This window comes from Astatotilapia calliptera, chromosome 3 (genome assembly GCF_900246225.1).
Source record: "Astatotilapia calliptera chromosome 3, fAstCal1.2, whole genome shotgun sequence".
Classification (NCBI taxonomy): Eukaryota; Metazoa; Chordata; class Actinopteri; order Cichliformes; family Cichlidae; genus Astatotilapia; species Astatotilapia calliptera.
The window spans coordinates 10,129,940-10,148,320 of NC_039304.1; the positions used below are offsets into that span (position 1 = coordinate 10,129,940).

The following is an 18,381-nucleotide window of genomic DNA, read 5'->3' on the forward strand; positions in this document are numbered from 1 at the left end:
GGAATTATACAGCGCTTTGGGTGCCTTGAAAAGTGCTATATAAATAAATGCAACCCATTACCTTAGCATGTGAGCAAAAAAAACCAAACATTACTGTATGAATGATGAATTATTGGAAGTCAAAGCTCTACAGCAGACATGTGGGAAATTGATGAACTTTACAGCTCATCACTGTATAGTTAAAGAACTGAAAAGTGAAAGGATGCATTTGCAACGGTGTAATATAATCCATGTATTTCATGTACCAAGGTACCCACACTCAGTCATAGACACAAACAGGACCACATACGCACTACGGTGAAGACAGTTACACAGACATGAGGCACAGAAGCTGCTTTGTGCATTCAAAAGAAGGACACGTCACTATTTGTTACATGTCCCCACATCCATGCTTTTAGCAGACAGTACGGCAACAGGATAATAACTTTTTAAATGTTTTATTACAAAACAACGTGACAAAACAATACACTTTATGTTAAAATCCACACTCACAACATGAGGTGATGGTGTCTTTGAGTCTATAAGGTCCATTCCTAGAGACTGAAATGAATTTCATATCCTTTGAACGACTTCTGTCTCAGTGATGGTGAATCTGAGCAGTGACAGAAAGCAGCATTCAGTTTCTCGCGTCTTCGCTGCAACTACACTTTTCCACAGTGACACAAGTCTGACGGACCTTGAACCTATCAGCCTCTGCACATCTTCGGCAGAGCAGAAAGGGACAGCCCCGTCACAGTCACTGCAGTCCATGTGAAGGCTCCTCAGTGAATTTATGGTTCTAAATCTCTGTCAGTGACGTTTCTCTGTTTGAGGCCCAGGTCTGACCGGGCAGTCTATGGCTCAGCAGTCCTTTGGTGCCTTTGAACCCATCGAGTTTTGAGATTCAAGTGGTGTGTGTGAGAAAGAGAAGCACAGACAGCAAGAGAAAGAGAGACAGGCGGTGAGAGAGAAGTGCACTTTTCCTTTCCAGGAGAAGCAAATGAGAGCAAACAACAACAGGGGTTAAGGAGAAAGACAATATGGCTTTTCCATGTCTACAGATGTAGACGTTTCATCTTTGATTCTTTGTAATATTAGAATTATGTAATCGCTCAGTTTCAAGTCCATTATCACCTGTTCACACTGCTCATATTTACATTTATATGTACATCGGCAACAGCTCTCATCCTGAGTTACTCATTATAAGAAGTCTATACCAACACTGTCATATGATTTCTGTCCTGCAGCTCTCTCTGTGCATAACAGGTCTCTCTCACATGCTTGGACATAAAGTTATATTTCTCATAAATCTCTGAAGTCTCTCTCACGTCACAGCTCGTATTCAAAGGCATTTGGCAGTAGCCACTTTGCACTGATTCCAGTAGTTTTCAGGTTTTTTGGAGGATGCAAAATGGTATCGAACATTTTCATATCGAACTTTCTTCACACCTAGCCAGCGGTGCTGGTGATTTAAACATGGTAAAGCTGGAGATCTCCTCTTCTAGTCTTTTCATTCCTTCCCCCAACCCATCCCTCAGACCCTCCTCCACCTCTTCTCCCTCCCCTGACTCTCTCTCTCCCCCCTCAGACCTCACTCTCTCCCGCTCCCCCGTCCTTCTGTCCAGCATATCTGGTGATAGAAATTCAGGGCCAAGCCTCCTCCCGCTGCCGCTCGTGTTGCAGTTGGCGTACAGAGAATTCCCATGGCCGTTGCTGGAGTTGCTGCTTATCAGAGTGTCGCTGTAACTGTGCCCACCGTTTCCATGGTTGCTAAGGAGCGTGGTTGTTGTGGTCGAAGTCGCCGTCCCGTTTCGTTTTTCCGCCATCCGGAATCCATCCGAGAAAAGGCTGGAGCTGCTGGGAGATTGAGGAGTGGCCGAGGAACCCAGCAAGTCCCGCCCCTTTCCCGATGACAACGAATTATCTGGCAGGTTGCGGGCAATCCCACACCGCCGTTTCACAAAGAAGATAAGGACGGCGACAAAACTTAAAACTAGTAAGATGGCAAATATGTACAAGGCCAGGATATGACGACCTTCGGATGTTGATACTTTTTCGACACTGGGAGCTTCTAGTGTCAGATAATAGGCTGCTCTGCGGCAAGGGGTGGGGTCTCTGACTGCCGGCCCCCCCTCCTACATGAGAGAAATAGCACAGACAAAAAAAAGTCCTTATTTTCAAAAAAAAAAAAAAAAGCAAAAACAACAAAAAATGACAAAAGGAAAGCAAACACAGGCCTGCCTCGTAGCTTCATACCTGGCACGTGCAGACATAGTTTCCCAGATTGTCGTCAGTGACAACCACCTCCAGGTCAGAGTTGTGCTGCCTGGTGTGTCTGTGGGGAGGATACTCCCAGCTACAGGGCCGAGGGGACAGCTGGACGCACGACAACAAGAGGCGCAGGCCCCGGAACACTTGCAGCACTTGGGGCGACGGATTGCAGCGACCTAGAGCGGAGGGCGAGAACGGAGACGGCGAATAGCTGATTAACAACAGCAGAGGCATTTTCACTCACAATCACACTGGACAGCGACGATCACGTTATCTTAAATGAAAGTATAAACTTACCTTCTGCTACATTACACTTTTTTAAGGCAGCGTCTACCACATCACCGGGACCGGGCCTGCACACAAGGGCAAAATTGTAACATATTATATGTTATAAACGCTTCTTACATATAGCTCAATTTTCTGTATTACATTTCCATTTTTTTTTTCCTTAGGAAAACATTGGTACACGAAAGTATTGCTGGAATAAAAATGGGTCACTGTGGTATTTTATAACCTTATACAGCTGCTGCCTGCCTTTCATTTCCATTTTTCTGGAAAATTTCCAATTCATTGTGATATTCCTGTAGTACTCACTCTTCTGTTGTTTGCTTGCAGGCTTCCTCCTTTGTGCTCCACACACAGCCCAGTCCTCTGGCTCTGCCGCACACCTCACAGCTGCGATACAGAGCGCAGCCTTCAGCTTGGACACGAGCCAGAGACAGAGGGCTGCCCACCAGAGCGTGGCCCTGGAAACACGGAGAACAGTTGCAGAATCGCTGAGAAATGGAACGAAGCACGGCTGTGCTTATAGTATGTGTATGTACACGCACGTGCGCTCTACCTTGTGCAGTAATATATTGTTAACAGGTTCCTGTGATGTGAACAGAGGAGTCTCCTGCAGTAAGGTGACATTCTGGCCCACTACTGCCACCTGGTGGAGCTCCCCACGGTCTGCAACACATTTTTTTATTTATTTTTATTTATTTAATTATTTCACATTCGTGTCACAACTTCTAATACAACTTGTGAAAGTTTAGGTTTTTATCAATTTTGCATTGACTTCAGTATTTAATTTCTAAGGACCATTATCTTTATCTGTATCTTAGTTCAGCTTTAGGGAGCTGCCTACATTAACTACAATTTTAAACGCACTACAATTTCTATATCCTCCTGTCGTCTCTATTGTCTGATCTCTCACCTGTTCCTAGATACAGCACTGCTGCCCTCCGCTCCTCGCTGCCGTCCTTCAGATTTACAGCCAGTTTGGTGTAACTGATTCCCTTTCGAACCAGCAGGGATGCTGCAGTCACACTGTTCTCCATCAGAGGGTGGTCTCTCACAAATGTCAGCACCTTGTCAGGAAGTTTTAGCGAGGACTCAAAGCCCTCAGCCTTTAATGCACTGTTTAAACACTATTATAAAGAAAGGAAAGGGTGTGTCTTAGTAATTTATGGTAGTAAAGTCAAATAAAATGCATGCATGGTACATTTAAAGTTTGAACTTCCAGAGGGCTTCACAATATTTCATATGTGCCTCCTTTAAAATGTGAAGATATCATGTTTTTAGAAATAACTAAGGTATAAATTTAACCTGGAATTTATTTTCATCTATTATTTTTTAATATATACAGCTGAGAACTCTTGCAAAACCAAATGTTATAAAGTCTATACATCCGCCTCATCAGAGTTCACATTATAAATGCACTGGATGAAGATTTGTGGAACTAAAATCTGAACAGAGGATTGAAAATCAGCCTGTACTTGAATAGATGGCTAAAATTAAGATAAACAGATGGCTGTACTTTTGAACATGTGTGCCACCCTGTTAAATATAACTGTTAAAATAAATATATGTACACCAAACATATTCACTAACTTCTCACAGATTAAAGAAACTGTGTTTTTACTCTGACCTTTTCCCAAAAGGTCAGAGTAAAAGAGTATCTTTGGATCATATCCAGAAGGACACGTTGCTAATAAAAGAGAACAAACCTCATTTAACCTCAGTTTTAAATGCCAAACAGATCAAGTATTTTTGGCAGGATAAAAAAATATTGGACCAAACAAGTTACGCCTTGGATCAAAGAAATGATTCCTAAACATCCACTAGAGAAATTCACATAATGTCTCCTCCTTTCTGAACTTTAAAGAGGATGTTCAGTGTAAACCAAGCATTATTTAGATTGTAAAATCTTCTACAACAACAATAAATCATCCGTGATGTTTGCGGGCTGCCATATTTAGATTCAGAAAAGCAGTGTAAATCATCGAAAATGTGAAAGTGCAGTTTAATACCTGGCCAGGCCGCGGTGAGGGGATCGGCTCATGATTGATCCAGTTGTCGCAGCTTTTCTTCAGCTCTTTAAATGGACCATCCAACACTTTGCTGATGTCAGACAGGCTGAAAACACACACGGCCGACAGGTCTACTTGCTCCCTGTGAGGAAGGGAAAATAAATGTTTAGCATGATGCTAAGTATGGAAGGAAAAAGCTCATTTTTTAAAAAGAGTAAAATCACATCTTTTTTTTGGAAAATAAGCATGAAGCTACAGCAAGTAAACAGCTTCATGCTTATTTATACTTTTTATATCATGCAATTGAAAACTGTGAATGAGCCTGTATTGCACCATATCCACTGATAGATCATCTATATTTGTCTACAACAGAAGACAACAGCAAGAAACTACATTTCTAGTGTTACAATATCTCGTATGACCAAGGCTCTGCTCTGGCCTCTTGGTTACTCTTTGGCTTACCACTGGGAGGTGAACAGTCCATAGAAGTGTGTGCTGCTGGGGTCGCCTGGAATATGTTGCATGGTGAAAACATCAGTTAGGACGTTATAGCGCTGGCCGCTGGGCTTGTCCTCGCATACCAGCTGAGCCTTGAGAAAGGTGGTCCAACGTCGCTGCAGAGTCTTCATCCCTCCCACATCAGACTGAACAGACAGAGTTAATCTTAACAGGGATTCAATCATATATAGGGATCAATGATTCAGTCAAGACAGTGGGTTACCTTGCAGACCCGGGCCACCCTGGGTACTTTGACTTTGGTGTAGAAGTCATATTCTTTGGCCACCTCGTTAAAGAAGAAGTAGATTTTGTCATCGTCTCCTGTCGGGTTTCCTGCAGACTGCTCTATGAAAGCTGAGCTGACAAATTCTGGGTCTGAGAGAAAAAACACCCGCAGACACACAGTTCTAATTATCCTTGTGGGAAAGTGTGGGGTCAGCATGTGTGACTGTGGGCAAATGTGTCTCTTACCGCTGAGCCAGTTGATGGATCGTTCAGTTCGGATGCGCTCCTGCTCAGGGCCCGTTGCCCGGGAGATGTCGAAGAGTGTTCCCAGGAAGTTGCTGGTAGCTGCTGTGTAAAGGAGACCATCTAAAAGGCAAAAAAAATGAGAGAAAGGACAACGTTTATTTTATATAAAGATATCAAGAGAGCTTAAAAACTCTTGTTTAAAATTTTCATTTTGACCAGGAAACTTAATCAGTCAATCACACACAGTGGTACTTACCTGCCATAATAGCTGTGTAATGCTGACTAGGCTCAAAAGGACACTTTCCCTTCCCTGACTCCATCCTCACCACTCCATCAACTTCTTCCAGAGTAAATGTAGTGGCATTCTGCAGAGAAGAGAAACAAAGGACTTATATTTCCTAATTAATTACAGGCTTTTCTGTCTGATCTCGCACAGATTGCTTATTGGCAACTTACACTGCTTCATTCATAATTCATTCATTATGAACTCCTAAAAATAGTTACTGTGAGAAGGTGTTGCTGAAGCCTGGAAAAGTCTTTAGACCTCACTGCAGGTGGTGTATAAACGCATTATGGGTACAAGTGTGGGAGATCCATCTGCACTCATTAATGCTGCATGTGCAAACTCAAACCCATTATGTAACCATATTGTGGCTCGCCTGTCTGTATGTCTGTCTGTTTGAGCGGGGTCAGAGGTCATCATCATGCATCAGTCGCTAAACTACAAGCGCATGGACGCACTCACCAAGAAGGCACACTGAGGGTCGAAAGCATAGGTGCCGCACACATAGATGCGACCATCTCCCAGGAACTCCAACAGTCGGATGTAGTTCCTGCAGTCGCCCTGCAGGGGGAGACAAACAGTAAAAAATAAAGGCAACATAGAAGGCAAGATACTGTATCCATTTTAAGCTCGGTTTAACAATCAGGACATACAGCAAATATGTTCATAATTACACATGTTTAATAAGAGTTAAATTCACATTGGATTAAGAATGATTTCACTGAGTGAAAAAGGGCAATAGGTATGTTATATGATAAAATAGTCTTGGTCTACACTGATATATAAATAAGTTTCGTTATAAACATTAACTTTCTGCCTTTTTTTGTTCTTCTTGTTGCTGAACACCAAATGATTAATGATTTTCAAAAATGTTTTGAATTTTGAGACAAAAAGGTGTTTTCTTCATGAGCCGTTTTAAAGAGTTTAAAGGGTAAAGAGTTCAGTTTTGAACAACAAAACAGGAAATTGGAGATGCCTTGCTGCTGGAGGTGACACCTGAGATTCCCACTGCTATCAGCCGAGGCCTCACACACACACACACACACACACACACACACACACACAGGCATGAAACTTGAGATCATCCACTTTCATGCATGACACCAGATTACACATATATTTGAGCACACTTTATTTTTCTTTCCTTATTGTCACACATCAGAAGCTGTTACGGAAAAACACCCTCACTGTCCCATGCCAGTTACCAAGAAACCATGACGTAAGCAATTTCTACTAAGCTCTGTGTGTGTGTGTGTGTGTGTGTGTGTGTGTGTGTGTGTGTGTGTGTGTGTGTGTGTGTGTGTGTGTGTGTGTGTGTGTGCCATCCTGGATGAGCTCCAGGCCTGATTCACCTCCCCAGAGACCTGATCCTCTCTGATGCACAGATCGTGTCACTCAAACCAGCCCTCCATGCTGGTACAGCTCCACGTGAGTTGGACAGAGAGCCAAAAAAGAGAGCGAGAGAACAAGAGAAAGACAGAAGTGGAGCTCAGGCTGGTAACAAAGGGATCAGCCTGGGATTAGCTATTTCATTGGCCCCAAATTAACCCCATTCATACTAATAAGCTTCATTCACAATCTGGCATGGGGGTGGCTCGAATGGCTCTATTCTATTCTGTTTGATTTTATTGAATTCTTTTGTACTCTTGATTAAAATGGCCTCCAATTATACATCTTTCATAGTAAAAACTTTAATGACTTTGGTGCGCAACGCAGAAATAAAAAGTCCTGCCACCTAAACATCTAAAAGCTTTTCATGCTTGCTGACATTTACCTGCTCAAAGCAATCTCCCGGTAATTACTGATGTATGTGTGTGAGAGGACATGGTCCAATTTTTTTTTCCTGACCTCATGCTCCGCGCTCACCCTCCATTATCTCTTTCTGTCCAGCACTTTTCTCACTGCTTCTCTTCTGCAGACTTTCTCCTTGCAAGCACTTCCACAACAGTTTTGACAGTGCAGCATATCCAGTGATGCTACTGTAGTACCTGAAGTAAATTAAGTAAATATTGATTGACAGGGGTTGTTTTCGTCTTTCCCTCAAAGCCTCAGCTTAATTTGATTTAATTTGAATTATATAGCACCAGATTGAAACAATAGTCATCTTAAGCCAGTCTATATTATAGGGTTATAAACAGTAACCGACTCTCCAACGATCCACTTTGAGCAAGAACTTGGTGACAATGAGGAGAAAAAAACTCCCTCTGAACCTGAAGATGACACATTAGTGCAGTTTTAGTGTCTTTCAGCTGAATGACAGACAACTAATTATGAGTAAGGACTCGGCAACAGCAGGAAGGAAAAACGTCCTTTTCACAGGAAAGAACCTTCAGCAGAACTTGGCTCAGGAAGAGGAAGCCATGTGTTGTGACATGTTGGGGTGTTGGGGGTTACACCGGAAAAGATTCAAACTTACAAACCAAAAAATCCCAAGAAGCATTTAAGATTTTAGTATCAGTGAAGCAATAACTAGTAAAGTATGATGACTGTATACATGCACACCCACTACTTACTAAAGCTTTGACGTTTTCTTACACCTTATGATGAATGCGATGACAGAATTAAACTCAAGTCAGATCTTTTATCATATATCCACGTCTTTTCCTGTAATCCTGTAGTTAGTAATGTCCTGCTGATAGGAGTAAGCTATTACTAACGTGTCCTTATTTGTCTCTGAGTCTGCAGTTTTCACATGATTCACACACACACACACACACGGGCAGGTACTCTCTTGTTGAGTCTATTGTCTTGTCTCTGCAATCTTCATTTATTCTCCCCTGCACTTCCTCTTTCTCTATTGGTTCGACTCCCCTCCTGCGCCCCCTCCCCCACTTTTTTAAACCATCTGACTCACGTATATTCTTGTAATCAATGCCTTTGTAGAAAAAAACAACCCTTTCCTGGCTTTATCAGTCTATCACCTCCTTACAGTAGAGAACAGCAAACTGTGCTGATGATGTTTACGAAAAAACAGGTCAAAACTAATTGCACTTCCTTCTCTTTTGAACCGCTGACCTTCCACTGGCTTTGTTTATCTTTGATTTGAGAGATTTTCTTCTGCTCTGATTCAATTTGGAGCATTATCCAGTCATTTAAGGACATCTTTTGTGTTTTTCACAGGCCGCACACTCCACTATGCCAGCAAAAGATCTGGTTCAGTCTGTTACTTTTTGTTTAAACCAATAAATCAGTCAGGTACAAGAAATGTAGATCAAGTGTGTGTTTCTGTGAGCAGTTTGGTCAGAGCAGAGTAACATGCTGACATGTACAGTGGAGTGGATAGTGCGCTCTAGTTGATCAGTTTCCGTAGTCAGTTACTGGACATCTGTGAGTCCACATCCACTTCATTCTGGGTTTTCATCTCTATCGCTCTCTCTCTTTATATACACACATGCACGCGAGCACACACACACACAGACACACACACCCCTACTGGGGCATTGGCATAAATCCCAGAACTTCCCATCCAATGCCCAACAGCACAGGTTTGTAAAGCACACACAAAGACACACAAATGTACGGCACAGCACAAAATAAAAGCAGAGACATGTGACATCTAAGTCTTTGGTGATATATATATATATATATATATATATATATATATATATATATATATAAGCACTAACCTCCTCTTTGTCTACATTGGTTTCTCTTAATGAAGACCTAGACTTTGTTGCATGCATCAAAATCTTTACAGCTTCAATCGAGGACCATGCGCTTAGTCATGTGCACCATTCATGTATATATGGGTGGAGTATGAATGGACTCCTATACATATTATTGGTATATCTGATAAATGCATTGTCTCCTCAGTTGCAAAGGCTGGGATTCGTCATTATTAATACCTTCTAGTCCACTGTGTTTATGTTTATCCAGCAATCTTTGTAAAACAGTTAAGCCAGATATTCTCATTTACATAGCAACTCAATTAATATTAGAAACGATCAGCGTAGTTCATGGACATTCAAATGGTTCATTAGATTTTATCTGGGTACGACTGAGCTGAGTTCCTGCAGGAAGTACAAGTTTCAGTGCTGGCTGTGTTTTCCAGTCTGTTCTTGGGTTTCAAACAGCAACAATGGAAGTCAAAGCCACATTTCAGAATAGCAAGATTTAAGACAGTACTACAATTTTGCATTAACACCAGTTTGGCTGAACTACACAAAAACAACACACAAGCAGCATACATGCACTGTTCTCACCTCTGTCTTTCCCTTTCCCTCACATGACTTCCTCTTGTCGTCTGAGACGTCCCAAATAATCTGCAGGAAGAAAGAAGATACACAGACGTAGTAAGTCTGTCAGTTTTCTTATACACAAAGATAATACAGGCTTTGGCAGAGAGCACCAAATACAACACAAAATACATTTAATGCTTTAAATCCACAGCTGTACACCGCTGTCGATCAAAACACGCACTGTTAGAAAGAGTTTCACTTGTTTGCTGGTAGGTAGCATAACAACAGTAACTGCAGTGACTCCAGACACGCTAACACAAGTATGGGACAAGTTTGACTATTATATGGACGTATGCGACGGGGGACGTATATATCCTGATTCTTTTTGATACACCCTGTATTCAGTGGTTTAATGCTGCTGCCTGGTTACTCACACACTGGCACTGCGCCTACCTTTAATGGTTTTTTTTCATTGAGCTTCTTGGTGTCTACAGCCAGTATGGCATCCCTGGCACCCAGGAACAGCATGCCCGATGAGCGGTCCAGCAAGAAGGTGCTGAAGTTTGCCACATCGCCGAAAGTCTCCGAACCCAGAATGGTGTCTGTCAGACAGAGGGGGTGAGAGGGGGTGATATATGTCAATAACAGGATCTAAATGAATTTGGAAAGACACACTCAGAAAACAGGGCTTGGAAAAAAAATACATCTGTTCGCTGCCTCCTTGACCCATGTAACTGTGGAAACAAATGGTTGACAGGATGAGATTAAGCAAACACCATATTCCCAGCAAGAAGTTCTAAAGAGATAAAGGGATGGAGGGATGAGAATAGGAAGGGAGAGATGAGCGTAACCCGTGTTTCACACTGTCCTCTTACACAATCAGAGCAGCAGATTAATTCCTAATCTCTCTGAGACTTTTTCATCGTTCTTTTCACTCGATGTTTACCGCCATTTTTCTGCCCTTCTCTCTCTGCAGTGATATACTGTTTACAACAAAGGCATCTTCCAACTCTTCCGTCCTTCCTTGCAGCTCTCTGGAAACAACCTTCTGTTTGCCTCCTTTTTAAACGCCGTCCTCGTTCAAACGCAAATCCACTGCAGAGGAGGAAATACAACAAACTAAATTATGCATAATCATAATGTATAATACATAACTGATTCATCTTCTACATAATACATGGTGTGTAATATCAGCCATAATTCTCTCCTTAATCTAAAAACTATCAAATGAATCAAATCCCCGAAGCTTTTAAATTGTGTTCCAGCTCTTGCTTGCTCTCTCACTCAGTCACTCTCCCTCCCACTCTTTCAGCTCTAGGACAAAGCGTGTGTGTGTGTGTGTGTGTGTGTGTGTGTGTGTGTGTGTGTGTGTGTGTGTGTGTGTGTGTGTGTGTGTTTGTGCGTGTGTTTGTGCGTGTGTGCGTACTGATGTCCCAGCTGCTGAGAGGAAAGAGCACAGCTGTGTGCTGAACTTCTTTTGAGTACTGGTGAGCGATTGTGTGTGTTTGTGTGATTTAGCAGTTTTTTTAAAGTCCTCCAATGTCACCCTTTTTTAGCCTCACGAAGAAAGCCAGACACGGCTTCGCCTCCAAAGAAGGCGGGGCCGGCGATTGGTTTCGACGTCCCAATCAAAGACACAGGAACACAAAATAAAGAAGCGCCATTGCACCACAGATGACAAATCAGATGACAGATAAATGCTAATGAGTGCAGCATGTGGTGTTAATTTAACCTCAAACAAACTAACAAGAGCAAACCAGATAATGTGCATTACTCACTGCACTTGCACAATTAAACAATTAATGAATCATGACTAATGACTAACAACAGAACCAACTCCCATGTTTGTTCACAGGGCAGACGTGGCTTTATAATATGAGAAACTGTATTTATCACCTATATACACACATTTACTGTCAAACTCAACACCTAGCACCTAAAATCTAAAGAAAAGGTGTCCAACATAAAGCCTGGGGGCCATAATCGGCCCTGCAAAGACTGCAATTCAGCCCGTTAGAATGCTTTGGAAAACATGAAGGAGTGCAAGGAGTTTTTGAACTGTTAACTGTATTTTCATAGTTGTTACTAGAGATGGACCGATCCGATATTACGTATCGGTCCGATACTGACCTAAATTACTGGATCGGATATCGGCGAGAAATAAAAAATGTAATCCGATCCATTAAATATCAAAAAAGCACCTCACAAACTCGTCTCATAACCGTAGCACGTCGGAGCAGTGTGGTCACGTGATACAGCGGCTGTGTGTATTTGTAGTCTCGCTACCAAACCAGCATTTCATCTCCGAGGAAGTTATCCCAGAGAGAAGTAAAGCAAGTGTGTAAGTTCCTCTCTGAATGTTTGTAAAGCATTCCCGCCTTAAGCTTAACAACCGATATATGGAGCAAGTGCCTCTCTCTCTCTCTCTCCTGCTGCTACTTCATGAAACTGCTTAATGATCAGCTGATCGGCTTTTCTGTCGCGAGTCCGTGTCTCTTGTTTGTTTTTGGCCCACTTTGCACCAGAAAGAGGAAACCAGCGGCTGAACAACAGCAGCACGTTTAAGCTTTATCAGCTGTTGTTAGAATGTATTTAATATTACTTTCTACTCCAGGATCTTTTTCTACGTAGCTGACGCTGGTAACTGTGCAGGGGCGGATCTAGTAAAGTTTAGCCACGGGGGCCGATAGGGCATTAACAGGGAAAAGGGGGGCACAAAGACATACTTTTCTTTCTTATTCTCATTTAAAATGTCGAGCTTTTAATAAATAATTATCTGAATCTTACACCCAAAGTTTTAATCTGATGTAAAATATATAGAAGTCCATTACTGTATATAGTAACTGTTAAGTCTAATATACCCTAGTAAGCTATAGTACTTTTTCCTTTGGGAAAGTACCATCTGTGAATTCTGCAATTCTGTTGAAGAAAGATGTTGAATCTATTTAATTATTCTTGAAAAAATAATTAATTTCTGTGCATTTTTTTTTCACACTGCATCAAATTAAAGTTGATTGCATCGATTAAGCATCATGAGGTGGAGGGTGGAGGGTGGTTCCCTATTTTTTATTTTTTTTTGCTGGTAGTTTGCAACCCTATTAGTTAGGTTGCTTAATATTTCTGCTAAGTACTCTTTAAAATACCAGAATAGGAAGGATGGAGTAGGTTTAAGTTTATTAGATTGATCAGTGTTGCTGAACTATGAAATATTTTGGGCGCAGTGTACTTTTTACACACAGGTATAACAGAATAGCTTTAGTGCTGTTGTTTATTTAAACTTGAGTATGAACTTATACAAAATGCAGCAAGATATTAAAAAACAGTTTTGTTGATTAAAAAACACTATATCGGATTCATATCGGTATCGGCAGATATCCAAATTCATGATATCGGTATCGGTATCGGACATAAAAAAGTGGTATCGTGCCATCTCTAGTTGTTACAGCTTTTTCTATTGATAAAGACCTATCACATCGCCATTAATAGCACAACAAATAGCTAAGTAATAGATAAATGACAGAAATGTTCCTTTTTTTCCACAATTTACTTTAGAAATTTCTGTTTTGTAACAATGGGTATATGGGTGAAACAAAAAAGAGCATTATTATGAATACAGGATAGTCTGGGCAATGAGTTACCAGAACTTCTTCTGTCATCTTACACATTTATCATGTAAAAAATTAGATGTTTTGTTGAATTTGCACTTCTTTTTCTTATATTAAGAGTTAAACTTAAATGACCATCATTTATGTCTGGTTTAAATGAAAAGTTTGTTTTCAAATGTCAAATCTCCAGCTAAGCACACATCTATTTCTTTAAAAAATCATGTGAATAACTTGAATATTCAGTGGTCTTAGGCTCAGAAAAATGATTGGAAAGCCTCTGGACTGCCCAGTCCACATCTTGAAGTTTCCTTGTGAACGGCACTGAACACAACACCTGTAGCCTTTCTGTAAATATGCTGAATCAGTGAGTTAAATGTGGTTGACAATACAATAATACAATACCTGATGTTTGAGCCCTGACTGCAAGATAAGATGGCACTAAAACATAGAGTAGCAGCAGCTCAAGCACAGAAAAGTCAGCTAACTGACACAGAACAGCCTGCTACAATCTCTCTGAAATCCCTCACAGTTTACTATGTTTACATTGTTTGCCATTTATGTTTACACTGCCTGTTCATTGCCTGCAATTTTATACAATTCATGCACTATACAAACCCTCAAAAGCTCCCACAATGGAAGTAAAGAGAGCAGCATTTATGGAACATATAGTATAGATAGTGAATATTGCAACTGTATTATATTAAAGTTCCAGCGAATTACGATGGTTCACAGTAGCATCTGAATTCTAATTTAAAAGCTTTCTTCAGAACAACTTCTGTGGCTGCAATACAGGAAGTGATGTCAGATCCCTTCCTGTGTATGTATGTCAGCATCTAAAGTTAACTAACTTTACCTGGTCTATAAATAAATGTGTACACCGCAGACCAGATAAGACTGAAAGCAGCATCACTTCTGATAATGAAACCAAACAAGAGATAACTGCGTCTGCATGCATGCTTCTCAGAAATACTGCATTACTTCCCCTTCAGTGAAAAGCCACCTCACCATCAAAATGGTCACGAACATGCTTCAAATCTACGAACGCCACCATAAGAGAACAAGCAGCATTCCTTTGTGCATTTCTTACTTAGAAATTAGAACGATAGAGAGGAGAGAATAATAGCGCACAGCCTCTATTATTATGCAGGGAGGGCAGGTGACACTGGCAGATGTTAGAAAAATACAGAACAGGCAATGCAAACAATCTAAAGTACACAAAGATTTGTTTCTTTTCTATTTAGAGGTAATTTCAAATTGGTGATATACTCCACAAATTACGTAGAAGAAAGCATTCCTGGAGGAAAATCCTGCGAGGACCACAAATGGAGTTTGAAGGAACACGGCGGCCAATTTGGCAGCTGTCGACTAAATGATTAAAACGAGAATAATCATTTTCTTTCTTGTTATAGTGGGTGGGACTACGTCAAGTCACTTTTATAAATGGCGCTCGGCGCTGACACGGTTTTCCACTTAGAGCTCATCTGGGTGTCCGTCTGTGTGGCATGGAAAAAAAAAGACCCCAACATGCTGACATCTGCTTGTAACTGAATCACAGACATTTTCACGTCCCCCCGCCTTGAATCCAGACTCCCTCATCCAGTCAGTCTGTGTCTGTTTCCTGTAACATTTCACATGAATGTCATTTCTCATTCACTAAGAAGCCATCTGTTCGGCTAAAAAAGCCTCCAGGCAGTCAACAAGCGAGAGCGGCACTGATTTGCTAGTGGAGGGTTAGCACTTCCTGAAAAGCAGCCAATATTAAGAAGGAGAGTGAGATCAATATAATAAAAGGAGACACGCACACGCACAAGCACACATGTGTGTTTATGTGTGAAGTGTTGCCCTTGATTAAAAGTTTTTTCTTTTGGAGTGTGGCGTCCTTCTTTTTGCTTTTACACCCCGAGCTACTGAAATAAACAGCTCCGCTCCTCAATCTGTCAGTCAAAGCTGGCTTCAAATGAAAGACGAGACAGGAGGCAATAAAGCATTAGAGACCTCTCCCTCTCGTTCTCACTTTGTCTCCTTTTTTATATTTGTCACTTCTCTTTATCTGCTCTGTCATCATCCACGTTTTTGTCACCCTGCAGCTTCATAGCACCAAAAGACCCCAATTCTTTAAACTCCCTGCACTGCCTACTTCCTCCTGCTCGACTGATACATACACACAGAGAGACCCACACACAGAGCGAAGCAGACATGAGTGTTTGTGACAGAGGCCGAAGGCAAAGTCTGGAGAAATGTCCTTGTGAACTGGGAGACTCATGCACGTGGGTCCACCACCTGCTGTGCACCCTAATGTAGGGAGATGATTCCTAGAGCTACGCCATCTGCCCTTCTCACACACACACCTTCAAACCAATCCATCCAGAAACACACAGCAGAAGAGGCGCAACGAAATACTGTGCAGTTTCTTCTTTTTCATCCCATATTCGTCTTTTATCTTTACGATGGCATCGACATTTTTTTTCAAGGGTTTTATGAATACATTTGGTTTGACGTGTGTCACAGAGGGGAAAGAGGATGCTGCGCAGGTTAGGGTAAATGCCTCCTCTTTGACGGCAGGAGACTGCAGCGCACAACCTACCGCATCCCACTTCCTGTGTGTCATTGGAAAAGGACACATGTTGCAACAAACAACAGGAGGTCAGGATTTTGTGTGTTTAATCTTTCAAATCCATGTGTTGTGCTGTAGAATAAAGTAGATTAGCACACTAGAGGGTTATTAGAATGAGGCCTGTGTTTAACCACTGTACAGCTTCTTCACAGCGTGGGCACATTGCTACATTAATGCATTTTCAAGCAATTTCTTTTTTTTTAGCTCTGTTTTGCCCGTCATGACCTCCTGAGGAACACATCTGGCACTTTAACTCGTGTCTGGTGCTGAGCAGATACTCTGTCAGAACTGCCCGGGCTTCAAATAGCATGAAACTTCTGTGAGACTGAAATAAATGGCAAAGTTACAGGTTGGTTGTAAAGCACAAAAAGGACCAAAAGAGTGTAGAATAATCCTGTATTCTCAGTAATAGAGCTACAGTAAAAAAATAAATAAATTTCTGCAAACTTAGATGAATTTGCCAGCAGCAGTAAAAAAGTAACAGCTTCTGTCGAGCAAATTTGGTAAAAATATAGATTTTACTGTTAGATTTTATTGTTTTCTTTTAGTTAAGTGAAAAGCAGCTAAAGCGTTCTGACATTCTGTTTGATTTGTGTCCGCCCTGTACATCTGCAGCAGCACAGCGGTGCAGAGGTCAGCATCGTTGCCTCACAGCAAGACGGTTTCCAGTTCAAAGCTGTCCTTACTCTCCGTGTACCTGGTGGCCGCAGGTGGAGCTGTCAGACAGATAAAGCTTTGAGTCGTCTAAGACTAGAAAAGAGCTACACAAAGGTGATTTGTTTTCCAAGTGCGCTGGTGAATAATCACTTACTCGGTGTGTTGCAACTAATTTCCCACCTTTTTTTTAAAAGAAAAAAAGATCCATGTCTGCACCGTTACATTATATACAAAACTGTTCAAGAATGGTTTAATTAAGGTTCCAAACCACAAAAGTGCAAATAAGTACCCTCTGTCAAGGGCACAAAGGCAGGACTGAGTGAGGCTCACTAAGGTAATTTATGTCTTAACAGTGCACAGGGACCTGCTGATTATATCGTGATAATCATTTTTCTTTCCCCGCCACAAGCGCAGTCACACACAGAGATCTGATTATTTCTTAGAATAAAGGCCTTTATTCTCCTGTGTGGATAAATACATGTATACAAATATAAAAGTCGCAACCACTAAGGCTCATTTTTAAATGCTGAGATAAGTCGAATGTTACTGAAACCACACAGAAGATGCAGGTTTCGTCGAGGAATCGGGAAATGCACGTTAAAAAAAAAGATTCATATGATGCATCTAGAAAACCTGGTGACCTTAAACATGCTGGCAAAAAAATCACACCCTGACTTAAAAGCGACTGGTGTGAGTATAAATGAATAAGTAGTCCTAAAATACAAAATTCTCTCCCCTGCCATGAATCATTCATTCATTATACATTAAACATGACAGAGAGACAGCCAGGGAGGGAGGCCGACACAGAGAGTGTGTGTGTGTGTGTGTGTGTGTGTGTGTGTGTGTGTGTGTGTGTGTGTGTGTGTGTGTGTGTGTGTGTGTGTGTGTGTGTGTGATGGGGGTATCCATTAAGAGTTTAATAAACTGGCTTTTGCTCTGGGGGACCAACCTTGACTGCAGGGCATTGTGGGACTGGACCAACCAGGAAGTGATAAATTATACACCTCCCTTGTTCAACTGTCAATCAAAACTGACGGGATGGAGAGAAGAGATGCAGAGATGCGTACACACACAGGCTCCTGCCCCCACAGTCTCTCAACACACACACTCACGTGGAGTCGGCCCCTGCGGTGAGACAGGACACAGCTGCACGAACAACACAATCCCACACTCTGCAGAAACACACATTTATAGCACTATCATCCACTCAATGCCATTTTCCAATTTTCCAGCTGCTGTTTCCTCTGAATTGTTCTGCAGCAGTCAGGGGCAGACGCACTTCAAAGGTTAAAAAGGACAGACCAGATTTTGGCAGATTGTCCCATTGGGCAGCGCGCGCATCAGCCAGCTCCCCTGCTCCATGCTAGCACTTCAGTGTGCATTATGTTGAATGATAGCAGGCAGCCAGTGTCATCCAAAAGCTGACAACCATCATGTCTGTTACACGCAGCCATAAATCCTAACTGTTTGAGTGACAGAAATAATATGGTTAAGCTCAGTGTTGCCAGGTTTGATGCAGTACAAGCAGGTC

General features: G+C 41.7%; 1 protein-coding gene across 1 annotated transcript in view; it reads right to left on the reverse strand.

Moving 5' to 3' along the window:
- Nucleotides 1–421: 421 nt before the first annotated feature.
- The window catches only part of sema4f (sema domain, immunoglobulin domain (Ig), transmembrane domain (TM) and short cytoplasmic domain, (semaphorin) 4F), a 57,512-nt gene continuing 39,552 nt past the window's right edge, over nt 422–18,381 (reverse strand). The window contains exons 2-15 of the mRNA XM_026161674.1: nt 10,428–10,576; nt 9,999–10,058; nt 6,259–6,357; nt 5,770–5,878; nt 5,514–5,633; nt 5,266–5,417; nt 5,007–5,188; nt 4,545–4,686; nt 3,449–3,662; nt 3,092–3,201; nt 2,845–2,996; nt 2,548–2,603; nt 2,236–2,426; nt 422–2,114 (exon numbers count right to left, since the gene is read on the reverse strand). Of these exons, the coding sequence (XP_026017459.1) occupies nt 1,407–2,114; nt 2,236–2,426; nt 2,548–2,603; nt 2,845–2,996; nt 3,092–3,201; nt 3,449–3,662; nt 4,545–4,686; nt 5,007–5,188; nt 5,266–5,417; nt 5,514–5,633; nt 5,770–5,878; nt 6,259–6,357; nt 9,999–10,058; nt 10,428–10,576 (2,444 nt within the window). The 3' untranslated portion in view covers nt 422–1,406. The remainder of the gene's footprint in view (nt 2,115–2,235; nt 2,427–2,547; nt 2,604–2,844; nt 2,997–3,091; nt 3,202–3,448; nt 3,663–4,544; nt 4,687–5,006; nt 5,189–5,265; nt 5,418–5,513; nt 5,634–5,769; nt 5,879–6,258; nt 6,358–9,998; nt 10,059–10,427; nt 10,577–18,381) is intronic.